Source organism: Nanorana parkeri, unplaced genomic scaffold (assembly GCF_000935625.1).
Source record: "Nanorana parkeri isolate BGI_ZX_2015 unplaced genomic scaffold, ASM93562v1 scaffold276, whole genome shotgun sequence".
NCBI lineage: Eukaryota > Metazoa > Chordata > Amphibia > Anura > Dicroglossidae > Nanorana > Nanorana parkeri.
In genome coordinates, this window is record NW_017306544.1 from 1,253,861 (window position 1) to 1,275,843 (window position 21,983).

Below are 21,983 nucleotides of genomic sequence, written 5' to 3' on the forward strand. Positions count from 1 at the left end.
GATCAGCGACGGGCAGAACGGAGAGTGGCAAGACTGGTACAAGACAACAGAAGGGCAACAGTGCAGTGTCAGATTCCTCGCATCACCTTTCAACATCTCGTGGAGTCACGAGGCGGTCTTTTCGGCAAATAGGCTATATTGTCTCACAAGGTTGTTCAGTTCACTCACAGTGTCCCAGTCCCAATACTTTAATGTTTGCCTCAACAAAACGCCTCAGTGGTACTTCATACCCTTTAGCCGCTTCCAGCAGCTTTCCACACAACTTGTGTGCCTGGCTCTCTCAGCCTGTCAAATCCTCCAACTACCCTTGCGGTTCCTCGTGTACCTCTAGCACACCACCTGGCTTGACCCTCGTGTGCCTCCAGCACACACCACACCACCACTCCACTGAGCTCTGGTCTGGATTCTTAATGAGGCTGCTCTCAGCAACTTGATCAGTGTAGACTGATTGTTGGCAACACAATTGTCCCCAGGACTGGGGATTTCATCCGACCCAGACCTCTAAGAAACCTCCAGAGCTCCAGATCCTATTCTGATACAATTTGAAAAACCTGGAAGAAACTGAAAAGCCAGCTTCTTCCTTATAAAGCCGTTTACATTCTGCACCCTCCCAGCCCCTCTGGCTGAGAGTCCTGGGTGCCCAAGTTGCCATACTACACCGTGGCATTGTTTTATATATATATAAACACACATGTCTTGGTAGAGTAAATAGAAGGTATACTGTAGATGGCATTTTATTACTACATCTGACACTAAAATACAAAACATCCATAGTCAAAGGAATATTGCTGTTATTCTTAGATTTCATGCTTGGCTGCCAATGCTGCTGCTAATGTTTATATTCACATTCTGTTCCAGATATTATACTCTCACTGTCAGACAAGCACAATTAAAGTATTAGTATTTTCTACTTTGTATTTCACAATTGTTATTTTTCAACGGAGGCAGTCTGAAAGTACCTCTATCAAAGCAGCTACCAGTTAATTAATTTGATTATAAATAATGGATTGTATTGATAATACAATGAAAAGCAGGTTGGAAAGTATACAGTATGTGTGAACATCATAATAAACTGAAATATACAGAAACCAGTCAATTCAACTGCATCAAAATGCAACTGTGAGAGAATTGACATTTTATGAACAGGTAAAACAAAAAGGAAATATAAAATATGGTAATATGCTATTTGACCTAGACATTTTCCAAGGACAGAGAATGATAGGTACACTGCATTAAAGGAAACTGGTCTTGAAAGAAAGATGGAGGCATTATTGATCTCCCGTTCTGAAAATGCTAGCAGTGCTGTTTTCATACTGACCCACTTCAATAGTAAAAGCCCCAAATCTGCGGAGGGGTAAGAACATCCATCAAGTCTTTTTAAAAGCTGCTCTTCTGGTTTTGCCCTCCATTACCGGGACCAGAAGTAAGGGACAGTCTCCCTGAGCACACAGCAATAAAATCCTGAAACCAGCGGTGGGCACTCCAGCTTCGGTAATACTACAATGGCTTTTTCTCTGGGTGTCATGTCTGTGGCTGTCAGATTCTTGCAATGCCTCATGGGTAGTTCCACAACAGCTGAAGGGCCAAGATTGCCTACCCCCATTCTAAACATTCTTCACTCCTCTATAAAATTATTTTTTATTGGGGGTCTCTGCCTTTGTTAGGGATATTCCTCTTACTCCCCATCCTGTCTAATACCTGTGAAATAAAGAGAAAGCAAAGAGAAATATCCCTAATAGGGACATAGCTAGCAATAAAATGTTGACATTGAAGTTGACCTTTAAAGGACAAGAAGTGTAAGTGTAATTACAGATACAACTGTCCTTTAATGGATTCCCTCAACCACCCTGACTGAGTACAGCCCACCTCAAATACTTACCTTGCTCATCAACACAGCATTTTGAGCTGCTTGACTCTGCTTGAAATGAGTAAAAGCATATTTTAACACTTGTAAAGGCTTACGTCAACACGCGTCATGATGCAAAACACACATTTAACACCTGTCAATGTGCATTATGATGTGAGTTGACATTCAATACAAAATGTATTGCAATGCACATTGAAAACATGCAACAATGTAGGTTATGTGCAATGTACTGCATTTTATAGCTTTTCCATTGATTTTAATAGAAAAGGCTTTTGGGGGAAAAACACATAGGAGTGAATCCAAAGGGTTCACATATTTCATCTATAGCTTTTTTTAGCTCCACTTACCTAAAAATCTGAATATATCTGCATTCTTCTTTTAATAAAACAGATGAAGCAGATTAAAATGATTTGTTAACTGATATCGTATGAAGTTGACTCAGCCATTTACACCGGGCAGATGCATATATTGAATAGGAAATCAATTGGTTTGCCACTAATGATAAGTGAAGGAGACTGAAGAAAGGAGGGAGGGACAACTGATTGCTGTCTGCAAGTTAAGTTAATTTGCTGGCGTATGCTCTCATCAATGCAATTTACGTGGAACATCATAGTTTGATTAATGTGATCCCTATAATTATGTTTTACAATAACAGGAACTACGTCTGAATAATAATGTGCTAATTTTTTTACATGATTTATATGAATGTTGAGTGTGCGTTCCCCACTGGGCACTTTTTTTTTCCAGCACCTGTGTTATATAAATATCAATGTGAACAAAGCACAAAGAGAGAGCCAGGCAAATAGATAAGGACTATCGCCAAGAATAGAGAGCCCATAAAACCTGACTAGATGTAGGAGAGGAAAGATTATTACATTTTCTGGAGTTTCTCTAAGTTGCAGTTGGTAAATATAATTAGGAAATATTGAAGGGTATTGTAAGTTTACCTGCACGCTTCTCACATTTAAGCTCACTATGGAATTCTGGATACATATACAATAAAGTGTGGTGATGAAGATGATAGATAGATAGATAAAAAGAGAGCGTAGGAGAAAGAAAGATGATAGATAGACATATATAGGTACATAGGGGTCTATTCACTAAGCTGCCAACGGATCTAGCCATAGCTTCGGCTGATCCTTCATCTAGTTTCGGCCCCAGGACCCCTTCGGTTCAGGAGAACCGAAGGGCTGCTATACGGGCTATTCCCTATAGCCCGTACAGCTCCCGAAGTTGGCCGAGACATATGCCTCGGCTCGACTGAGCCGCGGTGAAAGCCGACAGCCTGCTTCTGACAGCCGGCCGACAGCCTGCTTCTGACAGCTGGGCAGAGCCAGCCGTCATCTCACGGCTGGCTCCGGCCACTTTCAGAGAGATCATCGTTCCTGGTTACCAGCTAACCAGGGACGCTGTCATTACACACTGAGAGCGGCCTCTCCGTGTTCTCAGTGTGTAATGACAGATGGCATTCCTGGTTACCCAGTAACCAGGAATGCCATCTGTCATTCCTCCCCCAGACGCTCTGGGAGTCTAATAGGCTCCCGGTCACCCGGGGGAGAAACACTTTCTCCAACAAAGGTTCACTCTGCTCTATCGAGCAGAGTAAACCTTTCCCTGCTCATTTTTTTTTCTTCTGACATCGGAGCCGTTGACTGCCGTCAGAAGAAAAAAAAAGAGAAATCACCATAGGAATGCATATCTACATTCTAGATATCTAGAATCAGCAGAGGGAGACCTGCAGTTCTCCATCAGGCCCCCCTCTGGTGATTGACAGCAGCAGAGGGCGGGTACAATAGCTAGTTTGCTATTGGCTATTGCAAATAGCCAATAGGAATCTTGCTATGCATTACTATGGCGTGTTCTTCTTTTTTGACGGCAGCAGACCCACCTGGCCAATTTTTTTTCTACTTTTTTAACTATTTTTCTATTCTGCTCGGTTCCACAGAGGGACCAGGCAGAACAGCCAAGCCGAATGCTGCTCTGCGGCATTCGGCTATTTACTCACTGTAACAGCCTTCGGCTCACTTCGCTTGGGGTCGGCAGCTTAGTGAATAGACCCCATAGATAGATAGAATGAAAGAGATAGAAGGAGAAACAGATAGAAGGAGAAACAAAGAGATAGAAAAAGAAAGAGAGCAGGAGAAAGATAGGTGAGAGATAGATAGATAGATAGATAGATAGATAGATAGATAGATAGATAGATAGATAGAAAGAAAATAGAAAGGGAAATAAAGAGATAGTAAATAAAGAAAGCTGGATAGAATGAAAGCGATAGAAAGAGAAATAAAGAGATAGTAAAATAAAGAAAGCTGGATAGAATAAAAGAGATAGAAAGAGAAAAAAGAGTTGAAAAAGAAAGAGAGCAGGATTTATAGATAGATAGATAGATAGATAGATAGATAGATAGATAGATAGATAGATAGATAGATAGATGAAAGCAATAGAATGAGAAATAAAGAAATATCAGAAATAGAAAGATAGACAAAAAGATTGCTTGGACCAGTTTCCTGATAGTAACAATGATGGACTATGTCTGCACAATGTGTGTCAGTCTCCACCAAGTCCTCCATGATGGGATCCCCAGATATTTTTTTAATGACAGCTACAGATAAAAAACATATTAAACCTGCTTTACAGATTACATTAACATGGTAACGCTTATGTGAAATGTTAGTGATTGGGTTTAGATCTACTTTAAAGACTTACCAACTGGAAGCTGCCATTGACTGGCCCCTAAGCTGAACTACTGTGTACTTTGTACTAGTTCTGGGGCAGTCATATTACTCATAGTGATACTGAGCAAGTGTTTTATTACATAAGTGTAATTATAAGAATATTTATAAGAATATTTAAACCCCATCACCCAACACTCATATAAGCTTAGCATATTAATTTAATTTCAAAATGTGCTGCAATATTTGTAAGTCTGCAGTCGGATAACCAGTGAAATGTCTTCAAGAAATAATACAGAAAGTCCAGTTGCCTTGATTTTTTTTACAGATATACCATTACCTGGATGAATGAGAACCTTCACAGACCGTCGGTATCATATTGCTAAATCTGCTTTTCTGTCTAAACAAGCAGAGAAATACACTCTTAATACAAGGCATAGCTGACTGTAAATAGATATGCTGTTTTTCTTAGTCTGCTTTTTCTATACTTCTATTTACATATAAATATGTCTTTTATTGAATAAAGCATCTGGCAAAGGTCGACTATTTTCACCTTTAAGGTTTCTAAACTCCCAACATGTCAGTTTCTTTAAAAGTTACCCTGTGTGTTACAAGAAGATTGTGTCGCACTCCCAGGTGTGTTGTTGTAATAAGAAACCAATACATTAGAAGGAACTTTCTTTGTTTCCCAGTGGCTCACACTAATAAGTCCGTTCTGCCAAGTTCAGTCCAGCAGAATGAGGAAGCGACAATTATTGATATTGTGCAGGAACGGGGAAAAGATAGCAAGTTACTTACAGCTTAATGACTGCACAGGTCGGCGGGTCCGGGATTACTCTCTTTGTTGTGGATGTTAATTTCTTGATAGTTTTGCTTTTTGACAGCAAGTGAATGTTACCTGGAACAAAAGCATTCGATGAGCTAGCTTCCAGCATAGTTGAAAACAAGTAAAGTTTCTGTATGTGTGGTAGACTTTTTGAGCTAAACATATAGTTATCAACATTTAGAACCTTCTAAAAGTGTATGTACAGCCAAAACGTATTTTTTTAGTTTAGGATTAGAGAGTTTTAGAACCTGTGCCAAGTTTTCATTGTTGTCTTTGTCTCTGCTAAATAGATGTCTCCACTCTGTATGTCCTGATGATCCATGCCTGATAACCCTTTTTTAAACCAAATCCCACTGTCTCTCTTTGCACCTCGGTTGTTCCTGTTTTTGGTCTGGTGGACAGATATCTATAAAAATGTATTATTTAATACCAAAAGTGTTAATATTCATTAAAACCTTCATCCTATCTCTTAATTATCCTGTTTGCTATTTTGAAAAGCCAGTATAAAGGAAAAGTGATGGTAAAAAAAACACATTCTGGGTTTAACCAATCGTTTTTGGCATATAAATATAAATTAATATTAGTCAACATAACTGAGGGTGTGGTAGGGATGTGCCCATTGAATAAATATTGTGCTGGAAGCTGCCCCCCTTTTCATCCCATAAAGTTAGGAGGCATGTGGTTACCATTGTCATTGAGACAGAAGGCGAGGTGTCCATTCACAAGAAAATATGCAAGAAGCTGAAACCTGCAGCAAATGTGGAATTCTATCCTTATATGAGGTCAATAAACTGAACTACTGCACTAAGTATATAGACATTATACTGTGCACTACCTTATTAAAAAAACCCATAGGAGTGCAAACATGAAATTGTTTGAACAATACACAATGCTTTAGATGACACTAAGATGGTAACTTGTTTGCATTTCATCTGCATGTGATAACTTTGCAGCTATTTTAGAGCAGATCATTATCACTTCTTTACACAATAACAGGGACAGGATTCAAAAAAAATATATGTATTGAAATTTTAGCCTGGGATCACAGCAATTTAAGAATTGGTGGATTTGTAAATGTATACAGCACTGTTCTCCATACCCAATACTTCCAGCAATACAACTAAACATTGGACTAGCTTGTTTAATGGGAGGAATAAGGGGCATATGTTGTATTTTTCTATTTAAAAATATATGTAAAAAACAGAACAAAGTAAAGATCAATGAAGCTGTTATCCAATAGCTGCAAAATGGACTGGTCCAAGTTGAATATCATATTGAGTAAATAATTTTGGTCATCTGTAGTGGTTACAAATTGTTTTAAATAATTGTTTTTTTTTTAAATGTATTGTTGTTACTATCAATCAATTATTATTTTTATAATTCAGGTTTATAATATTACTCTTGTAAAGAACTTTTTTATAAACAGATGTCTGATTACATAGTTTAGATAATATTATGTGTTAAACTAACATAAGGTGTTTTTTTTGTGCTTGTTTTACAGAATGGGTAAAAGAGAGATACAAAGCTTTATCAAATGGGTACTGGTTCTCACACTTTGCCTTTTAACCCTATGGGGAAGGATAGCATCAGCATCAACACATCACAGAATTCATTCAGGTAGGCCTTTTTTAATATAAGCAGATTAATGCTGAGTCAGACAACACTAATGACTGCCAACCAGTAGTCCTAATTAATTTCTTTCAGCAACGTTAAGTGTATTTCAACTTTTGCAGTTAAATTTAAGAAAACCCCACTGTACTTTTGCTATGTACTCCATTGCACCTAAAAATAATTTGCTTAGAATAGAAACAATGCAGAAATAAGGATGTGTGTGTGTGTGTGTAATATTAAAGTCAAAAAGATTTTAAGCTATTTAAAAGCTGATGAAATCACTTACAATGGATGATGCTCCTTAATGTTTAAAAGTTTAGTTTCCTGCAGAATCAGCTGGTCTCCTGAACATTGGCGGTTCCTATAGAGTCACCCATGTGTGTGCTAGTAAGTTGTGTGTGTCTAGACAAACACATAGGCACAGCAGCACAAGCCACTACCCTGCCCCCCCCTTCCTTCCTTCTCCAAGCTCGTAGATTGGCTGCTAAAGACTCTGCCATCACTTGTGATCTTGTACTGGACAGGAAGGTCAGGGAAGCAGAGCTAAGAAAGTTTGAGAGTTTAATACTACATTAAGGGACAGTTTTTGAACAGTGCATAAACATACAATGTACCACGCAAGCCTTAAGATCGTTAAGCTTTTACTAGGACAGACAGTGCTGCACATCTAGTTTACCACTGATAATGGAGATCCGTCAGCACAGTACAGACATGGTTAATTATGACAAACATAACTCCATATCCCCCTACTTAACATTACATAGAAGGGGAAAGTTAAATTAGATTTTTCAGCAAGTAAATGCGACTAAAAATATAAGCAGCAAATGTTTATTATTGTTGAGGGTTTTTATATGTGACTGGAAATATGTAGCAAATATTACATAGGTGTTTCTCCAGTTTGGCTACAAAGTTGGAAATACCCTTAAAGCAGACCTTGCAGTCAAATGTAAAGTCTGCTTACTGTCCAGGCCCCCACCCCTTCATAAATCACCTACTATCGGTAGGTGTAAAATGTACCTGTAAAAAAAATAGGGTTTATACTTACCTCACCCCTGTCTTTCTCACTTGGTGCCTAGGCATGAATGACATCACACTCCTTTTGGCTGGATCATGGGGAATACATAGCAGCCCACATCTTGTTAGAAGATGCTCTTACAATGGATTTCTAAAGTTTTCCAGTAAGATTTTGCCTGCTCTGCATTCCCCGGAATCTTCCTGGAATGAGTGATGTCACATTCAGAGATGGAGAAGACGAGGGTAAGGTAAGTATAAATCAAATGTCTTTTTCCCAGGTACATTTTGCACTTACTAGTCAGTGATTTGTAATGGGGGAGGGAGGTTGTGCAATCTGAGCAGACAGTGCGTTTTATTTCAAGGTGTGCTTTGAAGATTTAATGTAAAACATAGCAATTATGCATATTTTATATGAACAAATGGTATGTAGCACTTGATGTTGTTAAGTGATATTCCTTCTCTAGCTTTTCTTATAGGATGGAACATGATGGAAAACATTTACTGTTGTATTTCATATTATACAGTGTGTGTTACTAACAAAAGAACAAAAGCTCATCCAAGAGCAATGGAGATTTTACTGTGATCATCGTTGAAAGCTACTGCACTTGATATTACTAGTCATGATACAATAATTGTTTTATCGTGCAGCTGTCTTTTTTAATGCAAACTGAAACAAAATTGAGCAAATGTTTAATATTAGCAATGTTCACCTGCAATGAAGTTGATACTGTTTTTATTAAAGCTGTAACAAAAAGTATTTGAAATAAGCATGACATTGGTTAGGCGACGTTTCTCACTTCTCTTTTGAGAGTTGAATTTGGTTTAATGATGGCATCCTATTAGTTATAACAAAGACACTTTCCTCTAGTTCATTTACCACTTGCAGCACTGGATTTATACTTCCTCTCTCCCAAGGCCAGCTGTCTTGTGCTGCCCCCTCCAACTCCTAGTCAGTGGGCTAACCTTAACATCACTCTAATGAGATCAGAAACCATAACCACACAAGGCTGGGAATACATAGAAATACTGACAATTCACCCAGGTGAAAAATGAGGACCCAGATGGATTGCAGGCAAGGAATCTTTGAGAAACATGAGATTGTGTCATTGATAGACAACAACATGATGTGTGGGTGATTATGTGCCATCCCTAGCAACCTTGCCACTCTCATCCACAGCTTATGTTAGCATATGCACACTTTAATTGCATAGAAATAGTTTCTGAAGAATTTATTATACTGTATATGATGTAACTTATAATTTATTTACTATTAGTTTAAATTCCAAACTGTAACAATTTATTTTCTTTAAAAAGCACAAGTACCTCCTGTATCTGTTGGATGTACTTTAGATACTCCTTCCATTAGCTGACACAACTGTGCCACAGGGAGATGGTGCAGTAATAGGCAATCATCAGATATTTGGCGACTGTGGAGATATACAACAATAAAGTGCACAGCCACCTGCCTAGCTGACTTACAATCCAGCTGGTGGGGAAGTTTGGAACTGGATATCTATGGGTTGCCTTTGTGAAAAAAACATTAGCTGATTCTAAAAGTGGCTGTTGCTGATAATTGTATGCACATTAAATTTGCAAAGCACAATGTTATTGGATCAAAAAATACCTGAATAAAACAATATAGTGCACAGCCACCTGCCTAGCTGACTTACAATCCAGCTGGTGGGGAAGTTTGCAACTTAGCTGGATATCTATGGGTTGCCTTTGGGGAAAAAAAAAACATTAGCTGATTCTAAAAGTGGTTGTTGCTAATAATTGTGTGTACATTTAATTTGTAAAGCCCAATGTTATTGGATCAAAAAATACCTGAATAAAACTCATTATTAGTATACTATAGTAGATAGGAGAACTGGAGACAACCTTCATTATGGAATGTGCATATCAGACTTCATAACCATTGATATGCTTATACTTGTTAGAGGATAGTAATTCATTAAAGACTGACACAAGTATAAGAATGAGAGCATTTTCAAGAACATATCAGGACTGGTAGCTCACATATTTAGGTTGGTAGCTAATAACCCATACATCTCTCTGAATCATTACTGTTTAGTACTGAGGGATTTTTTTTGGGGGGGAAACGCAGTCCTAAGGGAAAGCTGTTGCACCTATTATAGTCTGTCAACTTTGCTTAGCCTATTAAATATAAGATGCTAGTGTGGTTTGATGAAATGTGAATGTAGTCAGGGAGAATCTTTGGTAGATTGAGCAGGGCATAAATATGTCTCACTGCTATATTTCAGTGTTGTCATTTATTTGATTTAAACAATTTAAAGCAGTCATGGCAAGACAATGAATGCCAGTGTAATGTACATTGTTTCCTTTGGTTTGTAAATCAATTCAAATGTGTATAAAAAGATTATGTGTGTTCTACTCTGGTGTGAAGAACCCAGCCCTGGCAATTCCTTAGTGCTGAATGCAATCCTGGTTTTCCTGGCCTGCAGTTCAATTAAATCCATTAAATCCACAAAGTGATGCTCCTAGTACTGTAAGGTAACTTAAATATAGCAGCTATAAAGTATACATCTACATACTTAGTGCAGTCAATGGGGTCAACTTGCTAAAGTGGATGTTGTTCAATAGCAATGTGAATATTCACTTTAAAAATGTATCTTAAATGTTGCACATTGAATGTTAGCGAATAAGGCTAAGCTGTGTTCACTTAGGTAGTCAGCTTTTTTCACTTACATTCACTTGGTAGGGGTATGTCCATTGCATAAATATTGTGCTGGAAGATGTCCCCCTTTTCATTTCATAAAGTTAGGAGGTATGTGGTGACCATTGTCATAGAGACAGAAGGGGATGGGTCCATCCACAAGACAATATGCAAGAAGCTGAAACCTGCAGCAAACGTGGAATTGTATCCTTATATGAGGGCAGTAAACTGAAATCTGACTAGTTGCTGTGAACTACTGCACTAAGTATATAGACATTATAGTGCGCATTACCTTATTTAAAAAGCCCATAGGAGTTCAACCATGAAATTATTTGAACAATACACAATGCTTTAGATGACACTTAGATGGTAACTTGTTTGCATTTCATCTGCATGTGATAACTTTAGAGCAGATAATTATCTGCAATAGCTATTTTAGAGCAGATAATTATCACTTCTTTACACAATAACAGGGACAGGATTAAAAAAAATAATATGTATTGAAATTTTAGCCTGGGATCACAGCAATTAAAGAATTGGTGGATTTGTAAATGTATACAGCACTGTTCTCCATACCCAATACTTCCAATGATAAAACTAAACATTGGACAGACAGTAAGTCTGATTTACAAAAATGTGATAGGAAAAAGCAAGTTGAAGTAGAAACACTGGAGCAGTGGTGTACAACAACCAGTAAGGGTTCACCTTTCAAATTAAGCATTCTTTTTGGTTGCTGTGGGTAACACCAGTTCTGGTAAACCATCTTGGTTTTTTAAATGTGTCCCTATTGCAAAGTCCGGTTTGCTGTAGACGCTTTCAGTAAAATTGTTGGACTGATAGGCCATCAAGGCACCACGTCCTGTATTGTTATATACACAGTAGAATCTTGATTTAATTGGACTTAAGTCCCCATTCACACCAGAGCAACAGCATTTTTCATGCTTTTCTAGTGCATTTTTGCGCATTTTTAATGAGTGTTTCAGCACATTTTAAAGGTGTTTTCTGTTCATATGCAAGAGCTTTTTAATGCTTGTTTTGAGCTCATGTTCAGTTGTCCATGAAAAGCAGTCTCAGCTACATAAACGCATTAAAAAGGCACAAGAATGCGCTGATTCAATTGAAGTCTATAGAGCAAAACGAGCTGATAGGTGCCACAAAAAGCTCATGGTCTATTTTAAACATTGGGCATATTGTTAGCATTTGCGTGAACGGCCCCTATAGGAATACATGGGATTTTGATTTGCATGCATTTCAGCGTGGAAAATAATGATGCACCACGAAATGCCCTGGTGTGAAGGTGCTAGTAAAGTGACAATTGTGTATAAAACAGGTTTCAAAAATTTCTCCCAACGATAAATACATATTAGAACGTTTAAAAAAATGATTTGCTTTGAAATGGTTTGACATAAATCCTATGTGATAGATATCAAATAATACCTTCATAGACCACCCTGAATTATTTACTGTTCAGCTACACAAATTGCATTAATAGCATCAGATAACGTACATATGACAACAAACATAATTGATCAAAATCACAGATAGTGTATTCTTATTTGGGGAGAGCTGAACCATGCAGTGGAACAGGATTGGCTTAGCTCAATGCATTTACCAAATCTGATGAGCTGCTCTTCATCAGAAGTTGTATAGAAGTCCAATAAACCCCAGGTGGGGGAACGCAGAAAGAGCACAAGGATTAAAGGAGCTTCTCTGCATAATGGTAATCCACTTTCTGAATCTCTTATTTGAAGATTTGGCCATAGGATTACTTAGATGAACCGTTTATAAGGTCCTTTTGTTTATGCACACACCCCAGCAAAGATTTTGCTTACAGTCACAATGTCCCCAATCTCAAATTGCTGCTTTGTCCTCTGACTCCTGTGTCGGCAGCCTCTTCAGGCTGACAGATTCTGTATAACGTAGCATCTTTTAGCCAATTTACACCTAGACTTCTTTAAAAAGAGGTCACATGCTTCTTTCTAAAACATGTCTCAGATAAGGGAACTTGCTTCCTCTGAAACTGATATTTACCAACATTGCAGTATTGAATAATTTTGTTGGATTGGTCTTTTAAACTTTTCAGGATAGAAAAAGGTATTTTGGGGCAGATGTCTAAGATATATTTTACCATTCTAATTTTTTTTTTTTATGAGTCTGTTGTTAAGTCTTGTTCACATAGGAGTTTTAGACTGATAACTATAAAGCTTTATTTGTCTAACAGGGCAAATCTAAGGGCAGCTGTCCACCCAAAGACTGGTGTTTACTTTCTCCACTGAATGATGGACCGACATAAACCTTTCAGCACAGCAGGTTGTAAAACAAGGCTATAAAATCCCTAGGCCCATAGTACATATCCTTAGGAAAATATTATGTTTGGTGCAGACTTGAGCCCGAAGTGAGATTTTATTTGCATTGCTTAAAGTGCTGGAGTACAGCAGTAGAAAATATTCTAAACACATTTAAAGTACAAGGAAAGGCAAAACGCAACCAATGTCCTCCTGGCACTTCCAACCCTGCTCAATGTCTTTCTTCATGAAAATGACCTAAAATGTCAACACTAAAGTGATGCAGGGAGGGGTCAAAGGTCCGATCCAGACTAAACACTGTGGGAGCAAACTCCAGAATTACAGTGCTGTTCATTAGCGGAAGCATTGTAAGTACCCAATCAGTACACACACCTACACACATAATGAGGTGGGGATGCTTCTGGATACAAGAACATTGCGGCATTATCTATTTGAAAGACTGTATAAGCGTTGTTGGTCCATTACTGGGACTCCATTACTAAATAGGAAACTAGCAGGATCAACGGATAATTGCTGTATAATAAAAAACAATTAAGTCATGAGCACAATATGATTACTGAGCTATTATGGGAAACTGCTGACACAACAAATTGTATGTTTGCCTGTAGAGACACTTTAAACTATACATATTTAAAATGTTAAATATTTAAGTCAAACACACACATGCTTTGTGTTTTTAGTTTGTGATGTTTTTTAGTTATATATAAAGTATGTTCAGTACTACTCAGGTCTTTGCTGTACTAAGTCACACTTTCCCCACATGTTGGCACACTGTCTGTTAACTAGTGAAATCCACCAATTAGAAAGAGAACGCTATGGAGGGGACACCTTAAAGTGTATTTCCACATTTGCAGTCAAAATTGAGAAAACCTCTTTATATGTTTGTCATGTGTTCCTATTCACACAGTATTTCTAAAAATAATGTTTCAAAAAATATTTCCTACCTTTTAGATATATTTTAAAGGCATTTCTCTCTCAATTTCAGTAACAGGAAACTTTGTCTGTAATAATAGAATGACTTAGGACAGGCTAAGTCCCCCCTCATTAACATTCAATTGGGTCTACTCACTAAGCTGCCGTAGGCAGCCGAGTGAATGACCCACCTGAAGCGAAGGGAGCCGAATGCTGTTCGGCTAATCACTTCAGGCTGGTACGGCTGATTTCAGCCGTATATAGGCTGAAATCAGCCGTACATCGGGTGGCTTCGGGTCAGCCGAACATGCTATGGGAGTGTGCTATAGCTAGTTTGCTATTGGCTATTGCAAATTGAAATAGCCAATAGGAATCTAGCAAGGCATTCCTATGGTGAATTTTTTTTTTTATTATTCTGACGCCAGCCAACGGCTCCATGTCAGAATAAAAAAGAAAAAGCAGTGTTTCTCTCCTTGGCAGCCGGGAGACTCCCAGAGCGCCTGGGAGATTTAGGCTGTCTGGAGACCAGTGTCCCTGGTTAGCTGGTAACCAGGGACGCTGATCTCTCTGCAAGTGGCCGGAGCCAGCCGTAAGCAGAAGGATCAGCCGATCAGCCGAAGCTACGGCCTGATCCTTCTTCTGCTTTGTGAATAGACCCCGTTGTCTTCAGGGCTTTTTTTTTTTAAATTGACAATTTTTATTAACTTTTTTTGTTACGTAAGATTTACAGAGATGACAAAAAGACAGAAAATATGAAACAATGACCAGTATAACATGCGGACCATAGCCATGTAAACATTACACAGCAGCCAACTGTGCATAGTTGAATCCCTTGCAAAGTCAAGTCCTTATCCAGGGGAAAGACATGTAACCTTCATAAGTGGAAAACAAACTAGCTAGCAAGGAATACCGTTACCATGTAGAAAAAAAAAAAATATATGCAAAACATTATAGGTATACACCCATTTCCCACACATTACCTAATTTTAGCAGTAAAATGGGAGTCTTCAGGGCTTTAACCCTTTGTTAAGACATAAAGTCCTGCTCATCTGTTTTACAAGTGCTAATAAAATCTGCCAGCACAGTACAGACAGTTAATTATTTAAAACAATATTCCCCTCAACCCCACAGACAGTGAGGACTAAGCAGGATTTTTTAGTCTTGGAGTTAGCACAAAGAACATCTAAAAAATGTAAGCTGCCATTTTTTTTGTAAAGTTATGCTATATGTATATGTATACGTAACAAATACAAAATGGGCACTATACCAATTTGGCTGCAAACTATACCTTAAGGAGATGAACAAAATCTCTTTCACATTAAGCCTAGACTGGAAACAGTAAATATTAAGTACACATATGAAAACCATCAAGCTTATGGGTTTCATATGCTTACTTAATATTTACTGTTTCCAGTCTAGGCTTAATGTTTTTCATATTTCCCTACATCTGCACACTTTGGTATATTACCACTAAATATCTTTTTAAACAATTTTACACGTACACTGTTTGCTTTTAAATATTTGCCTTATCCACGTCCTAACTGTGAAAGGGGAAAAAAAAGAAAATAACGATCACCATGATTTTATTTTCATTTTATCTGTTCTCTCGTCTGACAAATTATATCATCTAAAGCTATTCCCTTCATAAATTGGCAAGTGCAGCAAAAGTCAGCTGCTGCTACTGTCTTATAGAGTAGGCAAACCAATCTCACACTAATATTACTTAATAAACCTACATATTTAGCAGCTGCAGACATAAATTGGCTACATGTACCTTTGATCGTGCTATTATGTGTTTTTTTCCTTCACTTTTAGACAAGTAATAGCTATGGAACAATCTACAGAGTTCAGTTATTATGGGTTATGGTTACTGCTGTATTTTCTGTACACTGTAATTTAATGTGGTTAGGTTCACAAGACATTTAACAATTTCTAACAGGGTTTTGCTCTCCAGTGTTCAGTGTGCCCAAATTGGACACTTCTGTAAATCCTCACAGAAGTATAAGTTGTTCTTTCATTAGTAGGAATGGGCCTGACAGTGTAACGCTTATGTTCTTCCAATTTCTGGGAACTAGATTACAAAACATATAATTTAGAGCAATAAAAATAGAAAAGCCACATTGGAGGCAGATACAAACTTTCTCTTCTGGCCAGCATCATAGTACTCCATTGTGTATATTGTTGATTTATTGTAAGATTCAGCCCTACATAGACACTCCACCACCTATAGAGAATTGTTTGATAATAATTAGTTTGTGTAAGCACTCTACAAGCTCTCAGGTAGGGAAGATGGACAGTAATCTGGAAACCTTACAGTATGCATGTAAGTGGACATGTTGGGTAAAAAGGGAGTCTTATGGGGACTTGGTTGTTCAGTTCCATATTGCCAGATACACAATGAACAAGTAAATGTTTTATAACATATGTAGCATGAGATAGATGGCAGAGAAGGTGTCATGCACAGATTTTTATTAGAGAATCTTGTCAATGTTTACTGATGAAATGTTAAAGTGTGCCTATAAACAGTAAGGGTCTGATTTATAAATCTTCCACCCAGCGTTTACCTGGGTGAATACCATTCAAATAGTGCAAATATCCTAAGGCCCACCCTGAGTGGGTACCTGTATGAGGAACCATTTAATTTCTAATGACACATTTTTGTTCCTATTAGGGAATCCACATAATGCTATATTATATACAGTATCCTCCAAGAGAAATTGAAGTTGTCATATAACTCAGCTCAGGATATTTTTCTTATTCACAGAGAGTTCACTGGTAATGACAAGTAATGCCAGAGCCTTTGTGTATTTCCACAAAACCAAGCCAACCATATTCTTCATTTTAACAACTTCATATATTCTGAGATTATCTGGAGAGCTAGAATTGTTACCTACAATGACATAAGGCAACAACATAATTCAAGAACTCATTTGACTAAGGAATATGGCTGACAGATACAACATAAGATGATAAATACTACTCTACCTATATCACTTACTTTGAATGGAGACATAGAACCTGTGTGAATTAGATGTCCCTTGTTACTTGTTTCAGTTTAATTGGCAGATTGCAGATGTTTGCTGAATTTATAACACCTGCATGTGTGACTGCCTTATCTTTGGCTCTCACATCAACATAATCCCTTAAAATCTTTTGTAAACACTGTTCATAGAAAGAATTCCCTACATTATGCAATCAGTAGTCTTGCTGCATTGTAAAATTAAAATGTATAACTCGGTAGCATCAAGTGATGCATGTACCGCTACTTCCTTCAAATACAAAAAGCACAAGGCTTATTTTAGACAGCATCTCCCATGCAGTGTACTGCCGCAGTGTATCAGGAGAATCAACTCACGCAGGCAGAAAACTGAGCTTAATATCAATAAAAGCATCATACATCGTCTTGTATATTGGTTCCAATATTGTCAGCAGCGCTTTGCTGAATCGCTGCAGACTTATTTGTCTTTCGAGTTGCACATACAAAAGTCAATGAAAATGTGATTTGCAAACACCCTTCTGGTTTTTAGGACATTTCATTTCCAACTCCAGAGAGGAATTGAAAAGCAGATTTAGCATAATGTTGGTATTCTGTGAAGCACATCGGCTGCTGTAGGTTGACTTAACAAGTAAGGGAAGCAGGCTGTATCTTGAGATTTTTGAGCAAAAAGGCTTTAAATCTTATTTATATTCTGCTATTATTTCAGAAGCAACTGGAATTTTAAGACAAGTTACTAATTATAATTAAACTAATTTTCATGGAGTGTTATGACAAATCTTGAAAGGCAGCAGGGGTTAATAAAGAATGAACTGTGTGCAAAATTCCTAGCACTGTTGCCCACTGGGGCTTTTCTCAGATCTCCAAACAAACTCTGTGGCTCCATATATTAACTAGCTTTGCAATGGATATTACAAGGCAATGAAAACTAGGGGGGTTCATGCAATCATCTTTCTAAAGTCACATAATTGCAGTCTCTGGGGAAGCATTCATCTCAGTAAAGACACAGTAGGGTTAATTTACTAAAGTTTTAGAGGCTGTTCACTTAGCAAAAGGAAAGTTCACTCTGCAAAGTGTATGTTCATGTTAAAAAGTGAATGTTAGTAAATAAGGTGAACTTGTGTTCTATTTAAATACCCTAACATGTGCAGAGAAATTAAAAAAAAAGTGGTTTGTTGATTGATGTGAACACAGCTTTATTTGCTCAGTGAACATTTACTTTGGAAAGGGAACAGCCTGTAATGCTTTAGTAAATCAACCCTATTGCCAAGAACAGAGAATTATAGTGTTCCATCAATCTCTTCAGTATAAAAATTTATAAAACATGTCATTCAAATGTATTAGGGATGCTGTATAAGGTAATTTTGAAATTGATGGCAGCAACACGTCTCAAAAATGTTGGGACATGCCTTGTTTAACAGGGTGTAGCATCCCCTCTTCTTTCAACAACACTCTGTAAACATCTGGGAACTGAGGAGACCAGTTGCTAGTTTGGGAGAGGAATGTTGTCCCATTCTTGCCTGATATAGGATTCTAACTGCTCAAAGGTCCTAGGTCTTCTTATTTTTCACTTCAAGGTGCTCCAATTATTTTCAATTGGTAAAAGGTCTGGACTGCAGGCAGGCCAGTTAAGCACCCGGACTCTTTTACTACGAAGCCATGCTGTTGTCAGAGATGCAGTATGCGGTTTAGCATTGTCCTGCTGAAATATGTAATGCCTTCCCTGAAAAAGACATCATCTTAATGAGAGCATGTGCTACTCTAAAACCTGGATATATCTTTCAGCATTGATGGTGCCTTTCCAGATGTGCAAGCTGCCCATTCCATTTGCACTAATCCACCCCCATACCATAAGAGATGCAGGCTTTTGAATTGAGTGCTGATAACTAGCTGGGAGATTCCTCTCCTCTTTAGTAGGGAGGATGTGGTGCCCATGGTTGCCAAAAAGAATGTAACATTTTAATTTGTCTGACCACAGAACAGTTTTCCACTTTGCGACAGACCATTTTAAATGAGCTATGGCCCAGGAAGTGGTGTTTCTGGATCATGTTCAGATATGGCTTCTTCTTTGCATGATAAAGCTTTAACTTGCATTTTTGCATGGCACGGCGAACTGTGTTCACAGATTTGTGGAAGTATTCCTGAGCCCATGCAGTGATATCCATCATTGAATCATACCTGTTTTTAATGCAGTGCTGTCTGAGGGCCCTAAGATCATGGGCATCCAATATTGCCTTTTGGCCTTGTCCCTTGCACACAGAGTATATTTGTAAAAAATAAGTCAAGGCAACTGGACTTGCTGTATTTTTCTTGAAGACGTTTCACTGGTCATCCAACCGTCTTTCTCAATTCAGAATTACTTAATAATACCTCCTAGACTCCAATTATGCAAATGCAATCAACAACTGATTGTGAATAACAGATTATATGGATTGGAGTAACACTCACCATATTTATTCCCAGATAATTTTTTTGTACAAGTCATTCTGAATTGAATAAGCCGGTTGGATGACCAGTGAAACGTCTTCAAGAAAAATACAGCAAGTCCAGTTGCCTTGACTTATTTTTTACAGATATACCATGAACTGAATGAATGAGAACCTTCACAGACATCGTGCACACAGAGATTTCTCCAGATTCTCAGAATCTTTTGATGATATTATATGTTGCGGAGGAAGATATATTTAAAGCTTTTGCAATTTTACATTGAGGAACATTATTCTGAAATAGTTCGACAATTTTTAGATGCAGCTTTTTACAGATTGGTGAACCTCAGCCCATCTTTACTTCTGAGACACTCTTGACTCTGTTAGGCTGGGCACACACCTTACAACCATCGCAAGACTTTTGTCTTGCGATGGTTGTAAGGTACTTAAAAAAACGTATGATCTGCCTCATGGATAGGCAGATCGTACTTGCGATGATCGCAAACCACGCCCCCTGAGGGGCGGGCTTTCGATGGCCGCAATGCCGAACGGGCAGTGTGCGCTTGCGCACACCGGCCCATACGGCTTTTATCTTACGAACATGCTACACCCCCGCCGAACATACAGAGGACAAAGATTTATAGAAACGGAGAGTGGGGGGCTATCTCAAATGCATTAAACACAGGTTGATTGTGGTGTGCAAAACAAATGCTATAAAGAGCTAAAAAAATAGAGATGCCTGTTGATTATGTGTTTAGCTGAAGCACTAAAATCTTGAGGAATGCTGAATTAAGTTTGACTTGCTTAGAAGAACATTGCATGTATGTATATAGCATTATGAAGGAAACCGAAAAAACCTCCTTTGTATCATAGATAAGCATGCACATAGAGACTAGCATTGCACTAGAGCGCCATCTACAGCTCAAAAGACAAATTACACAAGTATATCAGTATATGCTGTTGAATTTCCAACAATGCCTACCATGGACAGTGGAGATGCTTGTGTGAGTGTGGGGGCACACACACATACAGGGATTCAGCTCAGTGTCTCTGCGCATGTTGGAAGAGCAGGCTCAGTAGCACTGAGCAGAGTGTCCTGCCCAGCAGCTGCACCTGTCACACAGGCAGGTACAGTGACCAGCAGCGTGTGATCAGTGCACTTTAAATTAAAGGTGCCCATACACCTTACAATTATCTGCAGATTTTCTGTGGTCAGATGGAAAAAGTGCAACAGATTGGCCCAGGTGGAGATTACTCCATCCACACAGTTAAGTGTAGATGGAGGAATCCGTTGCACCTTTTCCATCTGACCACAGAACATCTGCAGATAATTGTAAGGTGTATGGCCAGCTTAAGGCTCTGGATCCATGAAGTGGAAAGCTCTGCATCCGTAAAGTAGCTTGGTGGCTGTGTCTGCCTATGTGACAGGTGCAATGACTGAACAGGGAACTCAGTAAAGATGAACTTGGGATTTTATTAGGCCCATCTTTAGTAAGCTGTACTAAGGAAGGAGAGTGGACACTGCAGCCTCAGTTCCACCCCAACTGTGCCTTCATAAATGTTGCCTGAAGCAGCCACCTCATTACATGTGACACTAAAGACTGTGTAGACATTCTTTGTTCTTTGCAACACAAATGCATCAAAGCAATCTATCTTTCCAATAGAATTCTTGTTTTTTCTCTGTTATACTAGTATATGTTTCTGTCTCTTCTCCCTGGTCTACATTACCCTGGTAAACTATCACCGTCATACTGATTGATCATAGCAGAAAAGCTTTCTCTTTAGGGGAAAGATCAGTTGGTTTTTAATGACTCATTTTATGTCCTTTTTATACATATTTTTGGCTGCCGTAGGGTTGTATGCTCATTGAGGGTATGCTTTAAGTGATATGACTGGGCATTATTATGACATATTAGTCAATAAAAAGATTGTTCTGCAATTAGATAGTGCCCAAGTACAATCATCTTGTAATTCTTACGTTTATTCAAACACTTTTGATGTCGCTGACTGTATTACTGAAAACCATTGTTTCTCTGCATTAACCTATACAATGAGCATCATTTTTATATTAAAGGGGAAATATGTAGACATGTGCACCAGCAAAAAAATTGTTTAGTTTCGTTTAGTTTTTATTCGGATTTTGCATATTTCGTTTTTCTTATTCGGGTCCGCAATTGAATTCGTTGAGGAATTCGGAAGAAATTTGTTAACCGTAGTCGTTTTTCTGATTCGGGTCCGCAATTGAATTCGCTTCGTGTTTCGGCCGAAATTTGTTAGCGGTAGTCCGGTCGAAATTTTGTTTATTGGACAAAATTTCGTTAGCAGCAAAGATGAAAAAAAAAAGCGTGAGGTTCCCCCCCAATTCATACCAGACCCTTTAGGTCTGGTAGGAATGTTAGGAGGGACCCTCCCCAAGTAAAAACCAAAAAAAACCAAAGACTCAATTTTTTACTATTCCTTTTAAAAACATTTTTTTTTTAAAATGGCTCCATCGATGTAATCCAGCGTCAATCACGATGCACGACCCCCGCCGACCTGCCAAAATAAAAGAAGTTCTGCCGCATGACGACCACCCGAACCCGACGAAAACTCACTGCAAAATGCCATTCAGCCCGAATGTCAACAGATGGGCGGAGCGAGCCATGACGTCACGGCTTGCTCCGCCCATTTCACATTCTCA

General features: G+C 38.3%; 1 protein-coding gene across 1 annotated transcript in view; it reads left to right on the plus strand.

The window, feature by feature from the left end:
- The window catches only part of LOC108787646 (protein FAM19A2-like), a 316,341-nt gene that overhangs the window by 120,017 nt on the left and 174,341 nt on the right, over nucleotides 1–21,983 (plus strand). Inside the window, exon 2 of the mRNA XM_018557250.1 lies at nucleotides 6,867–6,982. Coding sequence (XP_018412752.1) covers nucleotides 6,868–6,982 — 115 coding nt within the window. The 5' untranslated portion in view covers nucleotide 6,867. The remainder of the gene's footprint in view (nucleotides 1–6,866; nucleotides 6,983–21,983) is intronic.